Below are 14,864 nucleotides of genomic sequence, written 5' to 3' on the forward strand. Positions count from 1 at the left end.
TTTTAAAATTTTATTGTGTAATCATCACTGAGAAATGTGTGAATGTTAGTTTATTGTGAACGCATTGATTTAGAGAAAGCATACAATAAAGTAGTAATGTTTGAATTTTGGAACACTTCACACAAATACTGAGTTCTAGGTTAGTTGATGAATGTGATAAGAAAGGTATAAGATGGAAATAAAGCATGCATGGGAGTAAAAGGAATGCCTAGCAAATGGATGAACACTGAACAGGGAGTAAGATAGGATGGTTGTTTAATGTATTTATGATTAAATATAAAAGAAATGCCTGTGGGTGATCATAGAGTGTTGTTGTTTGGGGATGTGAATATACATTTATTTTTATATGCAGAGAATTGTGGGCTGTTGGTGGAGAATCTGAGTGATTTGCAGTGAATTTTAAATAGATCGTATCATGCAGCAAAGAATATGACATAGAAAGCAACACATGAATAGGTGTGTATGGACCTATTCATACATGATGGAAATAAAGATAATTTGCAAAGATAGAAAGGTGTGGAGAGAGATAGTGAAGACATTGATGAAAACTAGATTTAGCTTTATTTACTTCTCTTTTTCTTATCTAATGCCTTCAATTTAATTGGCTTACTATTTCTCACTCCTTTTTTTGTGCTCTGCTTCCCCAAAATATAGCCTGATGGATATATTTACCCAAGTATGCTATCATCTATTTTTATCATCTACTAAGGAAATGCAAAAACATGACCTGAAGCTATGATTCAGAATTTTGTGTAAGCTAAGCTAGCTTATCAAACGTTAGTTAGAATACATGTCATATAATCCAAGTTAATGTGTAGCAGGATTTATCACTGCTGTTAATACAATATAAAAGTGTTCAAAACATCTTACAGATCAGAGGTGTATACTTCCAATGATCGCTAGCAGTAACCCAACATTACATATTAAAGAAGGTATCTTTAATTTTAGAGATATTACTGCAAACTACACAATTTCAATCACATAGTCTTCAAATGTATTACAGCTGGAGACATCTTCTAAGTCCAGCAGCAAGATCCTGGGGTGTGGGGCTACTGGCTGTGCAGCTTACTAAGATTCCTTCAGCTGCAAGAGCTTCAGCTGTTGTTGGACCTATAGCAGCAAACTGAAGAGAGCGCCATGTTATAGGATTTATTTATTTATGCATACACAACAAAACTATCTTTAAACTTAGAAAAATTAGAAAAGAGAGGAAAGAAACAAAATACAGTAGAGATACCATTTTTGCTATGTTGGTCATCAGCCTGATAAAAAAATGTGCTCACTGAATAACCAATGTTATAGTTTTCAGATCTCTTGTGGAGCAATAATACAATATTATTTGTCAAATTTCAGAAGTAAACCTTACCTTGATCTGGGAAATGAGATCACCTGACAATTTCAAAATCTGCTTGAGACAGTATTTGACACCAGAAGGACTGAAGAAAGTAACACTAGCAGGAACACCCTGTCCAAATAAAAATATTGAGAGGGAGAGAAAACAGGTATTTCTTTACATTTTTGGTTCCAATACTCAGATCTTACAACGTTTAAAAAAGATAAGTTGCTTCAGAGGTTGAAAGTCACCTTCATTCTTAATCTAGGCATACGGCTGCAATGGAAGCTTAATATACTGCAGCTGGAGACCATTTATCATGGGGTCCTTGCACCCATCTTTCCATGCCTGCCGTTCGACACTGTTTAGAGCATGCTCATGTCGTTTCCCGACAGGGAGTTCATCTTTGGTAGAGGCTTCAGAATTCTCATATGACTCACGCCATCCCCTCTCAGAAGCTGCTGCTGCCGGTGTCTTGAGTTTCTTATCTGGGGCTTTCAGGTTGCTTCCATTGATCTTGGGCTGTCCCTCCTTCCCACATTGAAAGCACAAGCCCCTACGTGGTCTTCGTTCTTTTTCTTCAGCCCATGGCTGGTCTGCCACCCATCGTCCACTGAGGTCTTTTGTAGTGTTGTAGCACCATCCCATAACATATGATCGTTGTTGGCGTCGCACTTGGGCTCGCACTTCCTCTACCTCTCCTGCTAGGCATATCCAGTCTCTCAGCGATTTGGGGTTTCCTCGTGCTAGGGACCACTCTAGGATCTCGGGGCATAAGCCCCCCTTGAAATACTCAATCTTTAGGGACTCTGGCCAGTCAGTTAGCCTTCCTGCTAGAGTTTTAAACTCTATAGCATAGTCAGAAACTGATTTGTTCCCTTGTCTTATGGTTTGCATGCTGGCTCTGGCTCTCATTGTAGCCAGTGGGTCCTCAAAACGTTCTTTTAGTGCCTTCATGAAATTCTGAAAGTTTTGGAGTTCAGGAGCTGCTGCCTCATGTAGTCCCTCTAGCCATTCAGCTGCCTCTGCCCTGAGGCGCCCCGATACGTAGCACATTTTGGCATCCTCTGAGCGAAATGTTCCTTCAAATTCACTCATAAACCCTCTGACGTGTGTTAGAAAACATGCAAGTTGCTTTGGGTCTCCAGTGAATTTGATATTGAGGCCTCTGTCCCCAAAAAACTCCTCCCTCATTCTTGGGCTGCTCAGCTCCATGACTGGTGGTTCCAATTGCCAAGTGCCTGGGGTGACTCCTCCCCAGTCTGTGGGCCTCCTTGCTGTGTCTGGGCTTATTCCGTTTTCTCCTGTGGAGGGCACCCATCTCCCTTGTAGCTCAGGGACAGCTGTTGCTGTTCCATTTTGAATGTCTGGCGTTCTGACTGCAGCCGGCCCTCTCTCTTCGCATGCTTCATGTGCCTCCCTTGGGGTCAGGTTCACTGCTTCTTCAGGGCCTCGGGCCATCTCCCCCCAGGTGGGTAATCCTCCTTTTCTAAGCATCTCTACCGTAGATGTCTGGCTGGGTCGCACCGCTCTCCCTACTGCTGCCGCGCCATTCGCTTCAGCTCCGTTCCTTAATTCAAATCTCCCGCTTTCGGTTAGCTCCGTCCTCTCCTGCGTTCCCTTTGCTCGAGCATTCCCTCACCAGAGGCTTGGGGCCCTCAACTCTCGTGTACTCTGCCATCCAGGGCTCGAGGTCCATGGGTCCCAGGGGTCCATTGCCACCCTCTCTCTAGCCATGGGCCCAACTTGCCTGCAATTGCTCCTCGTGCCGCTCCCTCTCCCATTGCTACTGGATTCCATGTTCTGGCCTCAAACCTCTGGAGCAGGCATTCTACTGCCCCGCATAGGGCCGCCATATCTTGTTCCAGCCTCATCACTCTGCTCTCCGATCCCGCTGGTAAGGCTCTCCTTTTGTGGCCAGGGTTTTCTGCTCTTCCTTCCTCTATGCTCACCCGCGATGTAGTTTCTGGGGTATGCAGGTTGCTTGAGAACCACGTTTCACTGGGGTGTGTAGAGCTTCTAATCGTCTCGGGGTTTGCTCTGGGTAGGCTTCTGCGGTTCTGTAGTTTGGCCTCCTCCGTTCTCCCCCCGTTTGAGGTGATCGGCCTTCCAGGGTATCCGCGGTGTCTCCCCATGTCGTTGCCTCATGTGGGTCAGCGTTGGGGCATTCCGTTCCCTCCGGTAAGGCCTCCATGCTGTCAGTTGTGGCTTTCTGTGAGGTTTTTATTTTAAGGCCTAATTTCAGAAACTCACAGCACAAGCCACGATGGATGTGCGAAGTCCTTTATTAGGTCTTTACCTCAGACTGTCAAAGCCACAACTGGCTCCACTTCCTCCCCCCTCCCTCCTTTGTCTTCCCACCTTTTCTTTGTCCCACCCCTTCCTCTGCATTGACAGCTTGCGTGATGGTGGCCTCTCAGTCTCTCAGTTGTGAATGGGGTTGCTGCCATCTGCTCTCTTCTTAACCCTTGTCCCTTCATTGCTTGTAGTCTCTCCTCTATCCTTCTTCCCTTTGATGTGTAAGGTTAGAGCACCCAGGTGCAACTAACCATTGCCCCTGGGTCCTCCATCCTTACAGTACTGTATCTATTTCAGACCCAAGGGATACTCACATAAGCAAGAACCAGGACAAGAGTAAAGATGCTAAAGCATTTATAAAGAAATTGATGTATTTATACATCTATTTTGCTGAATGGATTCCAGAGCTAGAAGTAAAAGGGCTGAATGTGGTGCTCAAAACACCTTGGATGCAGCTCCCACCTCAAAAGTTGTTACTAAATTCTAATGTTTTACTAGCTAGAAAAGGGAAATACTTAACATGAGAGTCATGTAAATGTATATTAAATTTTAATTAAAGTCAGTGGAATAGAATCAGATTTTTATTTTTGTTCTCACAAAACCATATGGCTCGTATGTTATTAAAATGTTGCATATCCCTGATGCTGTTTCCTGATCAATACTGAGGTATTCAGTGTAAAGAACCTTTATTCTTATGGGGGCGGGGGGACCCAAGAGAATACCAGCTTCATTCTGCACAGTTCCATTTTGTTTGGCAAAACCACTCTACTTCCAGATCAGGAGTGGGCACTCCTTTGAGGCTGGGAAGCACATTTGGCATGATGAGCATGTGATCGGAATGCTGTCAGATAATGGCTGCCAGAGAGCCTGTCAGTTCACAAAGCCCTGGAAATTCTGCCTCAGGAGCAGGGCAAAATACCTCCAAAAAGTTTTCTTGGTTTAACTTCTGTTCAGTGGTAACTCTTTACCAGACAAATAAGGAAGACAGTATCTTCTCGAACTATAACATAACTCAGAAAACAAAATACCTCTTGTGAGAAGTAATTCTTCAAGGATTCTTGGAGGTCAGGATGTTGACTGGTTTGATAAACAGTAACAGATTCCAATACAATATCTGTAATATGAACAGTGAAATTTATTTGTGATTACTTTTTAAATCAATTTCAATTAAATCAAAACATCAATAGAAATATGTTTAAACCAAAATTCGCCCTTATCTTCTACCTAAAATGCAGATAAAGAATTTTATGAAATGCTTTTTATGATTATGAAAGCAAAATTCTTATGAACATTTTAAAGGTCTGTTGTAACAGACAGAGTATACAAATTCTTAATGATTTAAGCCATTGTATGGCCATTTAGTTTTTTATGAAAAGATGTTGCCAGGACACTATCAAGGAGTATGATCAAAACAGAATAAAAATCCTATGACACATAATACAAATGTGAAGATTTGTAAAGGATTTAAGAACAGCTGGGCAAAGAAAGTGCTAATTTTAACCAAATTCAAAATGTATTCTTTCTAATTTTAATTAATTAAATTCATTCATACATTAATATATAATCCTTGTAAGAAACAAAGAGAACTTCAAACCATGCAATAAAACGTAACTGGCTGGACAATCTCTCTCAGAACAGGTACTGAAAGTATTTTAGCAATAATAAAATGGCATTGGGTGGGAAATACTTCTACCTACAGATTATGTGACAATTCATTATGTGAAAATACTCAGACAGATAGATTAGGAAGGTCCTTGAACAGATCCATGCTTCTGCAATTCCAGAATTATCAACTAAACAGGTAGCAATAATGTCAACTTTAGCAGGATAAAAATGTGCCTTTAAAGGAAGCAGTAATGCCTGATTCAAAATTTTCAAGTTCAAGTGGACTTATGCATATGGATGAAGGTTTCCTTTCTTGAAATTCCAGATGATACAGCATTTGAGCATAGTAAAACATCAGCTGTAGCAGGAATTGTGTCTTTAGGAAGTAAGAGAATAAAGCAAGATTTAAAAAGAGCAATAGAAGTGTTGAAACAAAGGGATAATTTGGTAGTATTTAAGCAATATGGGACAGTAAATGAGACGTACATTAAATGCTAATGAGGTATAAGACATTGTATCATCTATTATACAGGAATGTTCTCTGTACTCTATGCTCTGCACCTGAAACAACTGATTGTGTACTGTGGAAGAATCCTAACTATAGAGCAGAAGGATATTTTCTAATATACAATTTTGTGAGGATAGTATCACAGATTTTCACTGACTGGATTTTTTCCAAGATAGGAAGAAATGTGACATAGTTATGATGGATCTGGAGATTTTGTTTTTGTTTTAGAACAAGATTATACTGTATAGCACTCTACAGATCTTGGGGCTGTCATTAGTTTATTAGCCAGCAGATGGTAGTCATAAAGCCCATTTAGGCTTTGCTCTCCTATTTAAAAAAGAATAAAACCAGTTAACTGAGCTTTGTAGAAGTGGGATGACAATCCAATATTCCTTTCCAGTGTCATACATATTGATATAAATGGCACACTATTAACTTTCTCCCATTTTTTGTGTTGTCCTTAAAAAAATTAATAAACTGGCCATAATTCAATGTTGTAAAAACAGGATCTGTGCAAGATTAATCATGTGTAGGGTGACAGAGAAAATACAAGTGAATGTCATCTTAAATATGACCATGAAACTCCTTCAAGATCACTGTCGTAATTTTAAAAATAATGAACCAATCAGGACATTCTCTATGCCAAAAGAACTGGGTTAGCAAACATAAAAAAGTGTCCATCTTTTACAGCTGAAATGCTGTAAGTGTTTGAGTGACAAGTACACTGCAAATACAAGTATGGTCACTCAGGGCTGTTACTAAGAATTGTTTATTTATTGGATTTATCCCCATCTCAATCAATTAACAGACTCTAGGCACTTACAGTAAATTTATTTGATTTTATTGATATTCCATCTTTCTTTCAGGAACTCAAGATGGCTGTAATGTTATGTGGGAAAGACCTTGGGAGATGGGGGCGAAGAGACGCTGCCAAGGGAACGGTCAGGTAAGAGAAGAGTATAACCCGCAGCTGGATAATGGGCGAGGCAAGAGGCCCAAAGGGACCCTCCTTAGTTTCTCAGGCTGTAAAGGAGATGGTGGGAGAACTGTACTTCCAGGCTTGCAAGATTCTATTAATGTAGCTTTACAATAAAGCAGAATTAGCTTATATGGTCATGTTTCCTGTTTGGTCTACTTGGTAAGGCTGACATCAATCTTGCAAGTCTGAAAGTACAATTCTCCCGCCATCTCCTTTAAAGCCTGAGAAACTAGGGAGGGTCCCTTCTGAGCCTCTTGCCCTGCCCACTGTCCAGCTGCAGACTATGCTGTCTCATACCTGACCATTCCCTAGGCAGTGTCTCTTTGCCCCATCTCCCAAGGTCTTGCCCACATACCATTACAATGGCTTACATCATGCTCCCGTCTCCTTTTTTCCCCACAACCATCACCCTGTGAGGTAGGACACACACAGAAAGAGTGACTGGCCCAAAGTTACCCAGGGAACTTCTGTGGCTGAAAAGGGACTGGAACCTAGTCTCCCTGCTCCTAGTCCCAACACCTGAACCCCTACTCTCACTGGCTCTCTTATAATAATACAAATACAACAATGAAAATAACATAAACTAAATTAATAACAGATTACAGCAGCCCTTCTCAACTTTTTGACCCTGGAGAAACCCTTGAAATATTTTTCAGGCCTCAGGGAACCCCTGCACATTCAGGCTCAGATATAGGCCAGAAGTTAACAAAATTATATTATATTCATTTCATGGGTAGGCCTGTATATATGCATTAACTCTGTTCTTAAACTAAAAATAAAGAATGAAACTTACTGCTTTAATGTGAAGTTGCCCAAATTTTAAATAATTTTTCAAATAAATTGTGATACCCCAGAGAACTCCTAGTATTCTTTCACAGAACCCTACGGGTTCCCTGGATTACAGTAACAAATTAAATTAAAATGACACCAATCACTCAGTGAATCTCCAAAGGCCTTCCAGAAGAGCCCAGTCCTTACCAGCTTCCAGAAAGCTGCAAAAGGGGTGCTATTCTCGCCTTGGGGAGCAAGTTATTTCCAAGGAGGGAGCCCTCAGAGAGAATGCCTGCCCTCAGGCCCACTCCCACTATACCTCCCAGCAGGTGAAGAATCTTAGGTACTCTCTCACCATGCAGGTCAGGTGGACAGAGACTATTTGGGAAAAGGGGACTCCTATGTTTCTTAGCACAGGAACACAGGAAAGTATCATAGTTCAATTCAGAGCATTGGCCCATCCTAGCCAAGATTTTTTGACCCTAACTGATATGGGTTCTTAAAGGTATCTGGCAGGATTTTCTTCCAACCCTATGAGAGGTGCTAGGGATTAAACATGAGACTTTCAGGATTTATTCTACTATAAACCTGAGCTCTGAACTCGTCTGTTCAATTTATATAGCTGTCCACTTACCAGGCAACTCTTAAGATCCCTAGAAGACAGGTTAGTCTTTGTAAGATTTTCTAAGTCAAGATCTTACTCCACGTTTTTAAAAATTGGGGGCTTTAAAATGGCAATGTTTTTGTTTAGTTTTTTCATCTCACAGAAGTGAGGTGAAGCTGCAGTGGTTAAGTTGCACAGAAATGTACAAACCACACCTCTGCCTTGCCTGCAATGGAGGTGTTCAGTCCACAGAATAAGAAATGGTAAACAACAGTTGCTCATCTGTAACTGTGGTTCGTCTAGTAACATCTATGAATCACACATATGGCTATCCCTATGACTGCTGACATTGTTAGAACATTCTAGAGCTGAGCTGCATTTTGGCAGGCCCAAAAGAGTCCCACCCACTGCATGTGCTTGGCTATTTAGCTCAGTTTCTTGAAATCACACAAAACAGTCATGGTGACTAGAATATGCAGTTGTTGTTTTAATGGAGATAGTTGGAAACAAGAAGTATATGAAAGTCAAGTCTTTAGGTAATTTCCAAGCTTCAGATAATAATGTTAATAGCAGTAATATAGAAGATCATTCTGGCATAACTGACTTAAGGCCCCACCAGGCCTCCCTATGCCTATGGGCTCCAAGGTGGCCACTTCCCCTGCCTTCACTGTATTTATACCACTGGTCTCCACATTTTTATGAAGATTCAGAAAAACTGGAATAGGTGTAGAGAAGGACAATGACAATAACCAAAGGACTATTATAAAGAAGAGAAGGGGACAATGGGTAGCTCAGCCTTGAGGAAGTGTGACAGAGGAGAATATGATAGTACTTTCCAATACCTAGAGGGGTATCATACAGAAAGAAGACCTAGCAGCCCAGAATCTAAAACACCAAATAATGGTCTTATATTATAGAAAGGCAGACCCTGAAAAAATGTTAAGAAGTCTAACATTAAGAAGTGAGATAGCAGAACCAATCACCGAGGGAGATGGTGAGTTCCCTTAAGTAGATCTGTGCAAGCAGAGGCTGGACAGCCATCTCTGGGGGATGTTTCAATTTTAATTCCTACACCATGGAGGATTGCATATAGTGGCCCAAGTGACCCCTTCCAACTCTTCAGGGTCTATAATTCCATAACAGTCATTATCTTATTTCCTCTGAGCTTCTTGGAGTGGAAAACTACTGCTCAAAAATATGTTCCATATCAAACCTTTGTCCTTGAGCATTGCTGGAAGCATTTCCCTTTTTAGAGTACCACATGGAAAAAGAAGAGGCAATGAATTGGATGACTCCCCTGTTTAAGAAGTAAAAATGGATTTAATTCACCATGGCATTTTAAGCACAAACAGCACAAAGTAATGCTTTAAAAGGGCTACACTCTAAAACACTGTAAGAAATGCAACATATTTGACTTTTATGCTTACAATTGCTGAAAACATTTAATGCTTAAAACTACACAAGCATCACATACAGTAGAATCTCTTTAGCATGTAAATTAAAAAAGAATCCACTGCCAAGTTATAGATGTTTGCCTAAAAAGATCTGGCAAAAAGATAAATTGCCTTGCTATTCTTGTGCTAGTCAACAGAGAGCATAATGCTTCCAATCTTCTTAATACATTTTCTCCTCCCATTCTGACATTTGGGATTCTTCAGACTTCACATATATGCACACATCTAGCAAGTTAAAGACTCAATTCAGTAGGATAAATTTATCTGACCTTCTACTCAAAAGGAAAGGTCCAGACAGTCACAAGAAGGGGCAATATGCTTTGAAAAAGAGCTCCCAATTCTACTTGGTGCTTTTGTGGTTGTTGCTTACAGCAGACATCCTTTTTAACATTAGGAGACACTGTTAACTGGAATTAAATCTATCATTTTTTCTATCTTTCAAGACGATACTCCCATAATCACTAGTTCTGCTGGGACAAACATTGTTTGGTGGTTAGGGAACAGGGCTTCTTTAAGGAAAACATTCTTTGTTTCTGCATTTCCATGACAGTTTTCTTCTAACATTTTCTCATTAATAGTGTGGGCTACCACAAACCATGATTATACCTATAGGCTTAGGAGGATTAAAAATGGCTAAATTGCCATTCCATAATCAGAGCAGCTATCATCCTTCTTTCTTGTGTTTTGGATGTTCAGGTACACATGCCAACACTTTTTGCAGTCAGAATGGCACTACTCATTTAGACAAGGCAATTAGAAGCCTTTTTTTGCTGGACTACTAACTTTGTTAGAGGACAAATAAATATTTAGGAGGAAAAATGACAGGGAAGGATAAAATTAGGCCCATGCTGACTAACTATTTTATGGTAGTAGTAGGAACAGAAAATTGGGAAGGAAGAAGAATGAAATGTAGAGTTTAGGGTACTGAGGATGGCATAAAAAGCAGACAGAGAGGGCAAAATCATGGCAACCTTTTGTTGCAGGTTCTCTGCTATATACAAACAGCAATTTCAATTCTCCAGTTACTGGTTCTCATGTAGCCAAAATGGCATCAGCTACTCAAAAAGCTATCAGCAGCCATCTTAGGGGGGAAAACTTTGGGAGTCAGCCCAAAAGAAGCCTAAGCATCCACATGAACACTGTAAGGAAAGCAAATGGATATACGTTATTTTTATTAGGTTTTACTTATACCTGAATTCCAGGATCCCTATCTTTCTTCCCTGCTTAGGGATTTCCCAGAGGAATATGGCCACTGTGGAACACTGCATACTAACTATACAACCCCGCAGACTGATACGAACAAGGCTCTGATGTTAACATCAACTGTTAATTTCCAGTGTAGGCCTGCCCCATCACAATGGTCTTCTGGATCTCCAGCAAACAAGTGCAGTTATCATGCCTCCTTTGCTTGTGGTATGCTTATAGTGTATTTCTTTGTAAGGGATTTAAAGACAAGCAAAGATCTTTTGGTTTCGTTAAAACCTAATTTTCTATTAACATCCCAAAGGCATCTCTTGCTTCCCAACAGCAAACAGTGTCTCCTTCTAGGGTTGTAGATATTTCTATTGGATTTGTATCCTTTTGCTTACAGTGATTTTTTGTGTGGAGGAAAATGGGAAGGAGAACAGACCTACTATTTTAAAAAAACATTGATACGCTTATTTTAAACATTATAAAAATACTATTGTCCTTTAAGTTCCCTAGCTGAAGAAAATCTAATAAAATCAAATGGAAGGACCTTATTAAAAGTCTACCCAGATTTATCAGAATAATCTTACATTTTATTAAGCACCACAGGTATGTCACTAACATGAAGCCGCAAAGATCTGAGACAGAATGCAGAGATAAAAGGAAAATACATTAACATCACTGCTACCTAAGGCTTAAACCAATGTGATGCCTGAGAAGGAAAGCTAATCCTTTTAAACATGTTTAGAACAAAAGAATAACATCATGATAGCAGTAGACAATATAACAAGGACTGGTCCTACAGTATTTTCTTTCTGTATAACCACCTACATATAGCAAATAAATTCTAAAAAAACCTTTAAGATTTGTCTTGGGGAAAAAAAAGAATATTGATGCTACCTATGTAATTAAGGGATCAACTAATGCTTTCTGCATAGTAGATCAGCCAAAGCCAGTACCAAAGACAAAGGTACTTGAACAACAACAACTGCCCTGGATCCAGACCAATATAGTTTTACTTGGTCTCACACAAATCAGTGTGATAATTTAGATGCCTTCATTTTAGTGTTACTAATCTGCTGCAGATCTAAAGTGCTGAATGAATGATGCATTTTAAAGGTTCTACTATCAATTATCTTTGTTTTAATTAACATGTAGGTTCTTGTTCTCAGGTTTTCATAATTTCAGGAGAACTGAAGTAAAAATTAAATCGGGAGCTGGCATTCTGTAAAATGGGGCACCAGCCTTTAACTTACACATCATCTCCACATCCCACATAGACCTGCAGATCCAACAGATGTTCTTTGAAAATCAAAATAATTGGTGGCTACAGACCATGCCTTAACTTGCTTGGGGAAAAAAGGGAATCTCAGAGTGGTAGAAAGTATTATGGGAGATTAGAAGGGGTAGCAGGGAACAACAAGACAAGTTTACTTCTAGTAAAGGGATGCTTTGGCACTGGCCATATCCACTATGTTGGGCATTACATAATAGCCATTTCGGGGAGTGCCTCACTGACATGCTGTCAAAATGCCAAATGTGACATCTGGCCCAAAAAGTTGACTATACAGAAAGTAACCAACCCCTCTATTGGCAAAATAGGAGAAAATTATATGCAACATCCAACAGCAAATCTGCAGTATTGGCCTACATGACTTCTCCTCCTTCTTGCAAATGTTTTATCAAGAGAGGATTAGATATTTTAATTCTGTGAAGAAGAGGGTTTCTCCATCCCAATGAACACTATATTTTAGTGTTTATCCTTCTGTTGTGAAATCCCAGATCTATGCTATTTGTGTTATTGCTGTTGATACGTATTTCAAAGCCAATCACAGTTGCACTGTACAATGAGAAGTTTGTGAGGCTGTTTTCATTGTTACCAAGGGGAGAAAACATTCTGTATTTTATGTAGACCATAAAATGAGTTCCTAATAACATATACATGTTGAACATGATAAAGTCTTATACCAGTCATTGAAAAATATGTTTCCACTTACGGGAGCAGATGAATCCCGCTAGTTTTTCAGCATTTCCACAGTCTTCTCCTTGTGGTTTGAGACCTATTTCAGTTACTGGAGGAAGGGAAGGAGGAAAGATGAAAGTTCTACTGAGTCAGTAAAGAAATGAAGATTCATCTTCTGGAGATCTGAAATTGCTGTTCCATTTTTTAAAAATAGAAGTATGTTTTAAAATTACAATATGCAATCCAAAGACTTGATTAACTGTGCAGGCACAATGAAATTTGTAGCAACATGGTCAAATCATGTTAATTGTTCATCCTCTGATTCTCATAGCCAGATCACTGTAATTAGGCAATAGATTACTTTTTTGACATGTACTATGAATAAAAGTATATTAATATTATACTTTGGTGAAAAATGTGGCTGCTGTCTCATCTATTTGGATACTAACCATAATAATGGAGAAACTGTATCAATTAATATACATTACTGTTATTTATACAGTAGTACAGCCCCTATGTAGAGTACGATCATCACAAAGAACAAGCCACAGATTTACAATCTAAGACAGACAATGAAAAATATGAGATTATACTGCTAGAAAAGAGAAACCTTTTCAGATGTTGCTTAAAGTAAGTCTGAGCCAAATTATTTCATGCATACACACAGCTGTAGCACATTTCCAGTGGAATTGAAGGGGGATTGCTTTATATTATTTGATGGCTTTCAAGGACTTTTAAAGATGAAATTGTAGCTAGCCAGTAATTTTCATTTGCCTTGCCTTTAAAAACAGAGGTAAGCTGCTTCAAAACAGTTTTGTCTTTTAGGACCGAATGCCATCATTGAAACCCAAAGTGGCAATCAGATTAGATTAAACTGCCTAGTGTGAATTTTATTAACAATGTTTATCATGGACCAACAAACAAAAACACCAAACAGATTCTCCCATAAGAAATATAAAAGCAAATTGTTGTTGGTTCTAAACCAAGTCAGTCAGAAAATTACCATTAACTACCCAACTGTAAATGATCAAGAATTGTTACTCTATGTAGTATAGTGAAATATACACATTTGTCACAATAATTTAATTAGGAACTACTTAACTTTGCTGTCAAGATATCCCTACTTTATTTATTATGTCAATTGTTATGGCCGCCCAGCCTGCAGCTCTGGGCAGCAAACACTAAAAATCACAATAACTATCAAATGAATAGCAGAAAATAGTATAAATTTAAATTGCACTCAAGGCCCATCATCCACCTTCCACAACATGAAAAACGCGTAACACTGGCTCACCTGACATCCTAACTCACCTGACATCCTGGCCCATGCCCAGGGTCTTTAACAAAAGCAAGCAGGGTCAGGGCCATATCAATCTCGGAGGTGGATGCTATTCTGGAGGACAGGCACTGAGACAGAAAAGGCATGCTTCCTGGGTCTCACCTGCTGGCATTGTTTAATAGATGTGACCTGGAGCATGCCCAGTCTGTCAGATCTGATGGGGCAGGCAGAAATAACTGGAGAGAGGTGGTGCTCCAAATAACCCAGCCATATGCAAAAAAAAAAAAAAAGGTTTTGTAGGTTGAAGCCAGTGCCTTGACTTGCAACCAGAAGTGTACTGGAAGCCAGTGCAGCTCATGGAGCAGTGGGTTTACATGGGTGTATCAAGGCAAAAAGATGAAACTTGATAAGATGAAAGTTATACCAAGTCAGTGAAGAAAATGAAGGTTCACCTTCTTGACATAAGTTACTGTTTTATTATTTTAAAAAAATAGACATATGTTTTAGAATTAGAATATGCAATCCAAAGACTTGATCAGCTGGTGCACCCATAATTACACATGGCTTTGCATTCTGGACCAGAGGCAGCTTCTGAGTGGTCTTCAAGGGCAGCCCTATGTACAGTGCATTGCAGTAGTCTACCCAGGAGGTGATCAAGGCATGAGTAAATGTGAGTAGTGCCTCCCGATCTGGAATGGGTACAATTGGTACACAATTTGTGCAAAGGCCCAAAGTAGTTAAGAATATAGTACAGTTAATGTTATGTGGAATTATTAAGCACTAGGTAGCATAAAACCTGCAAGCTGTGAAAATATTTCTAAAATTTACCATGTTCTGATGAAGTCATAAGAATCTAACTTAGAACAGAGAAGTATGGAAAAC

General features: G+C 39.6%; 1 protein-coding gene across 3 annotated transcripts in view; it reads right to left on the reverse strand.

Annotated features, from left to right (window-relative positions):
• The window catches only part of UROS (uroporphyrinogen III synthase), a 27,920-nt gene continuing 13,056 nt past the window's right edge, over positions 1–14,864 (reverse strand). For 2 of the 3 annotated variants that reach the window (XM_063307338.1, XM_063307337.1), the window contains exons 6-11: positions 12,738–12,812; positions 11,331–11,378; positions 9,312–9,395; positions 4,660–4,745; positions 1,367–1,465; positions 1–1,123 (exon numbers count right to left, since the gene is read on the reverse strand). In XM_063307338.1, the coding sequence (XP_063163408.1) occupies positions 998–1,123; positions 1,367–1,465; positions 4,660–4,745; positions 9,312–9,395; positions 11,331–11,378; positions 12,738–12,812 (518 nt within the window). In that variant the 3' untranslated portion in view covers positions 1–997. The remainder of the gene's footprint in view (positions 1,124–1,366; positions 1,466–4,659; positions 4,746–9,311; positions 9,396–11,330; positions 11,379–12,737; positions 12,813–14,864) is intronic. The other variant, XM_063307339.1, reaches the window with a different exon arrangement.

The sequence above is a fragment of the Candoia aspera genome, chromosome 6, assembly GCF_035149785.1.
Source record: "Candoia aspera isolate rCanAsp1 chromosome 6, rCanAsp1.hap2, whole genome shotgun sequence".
Lineage (NCBI taxonomy): Eukaryota > Metazoa > Chordata > Lepidosauria > Squamata > Boidae > Candoia > Candoia aspera.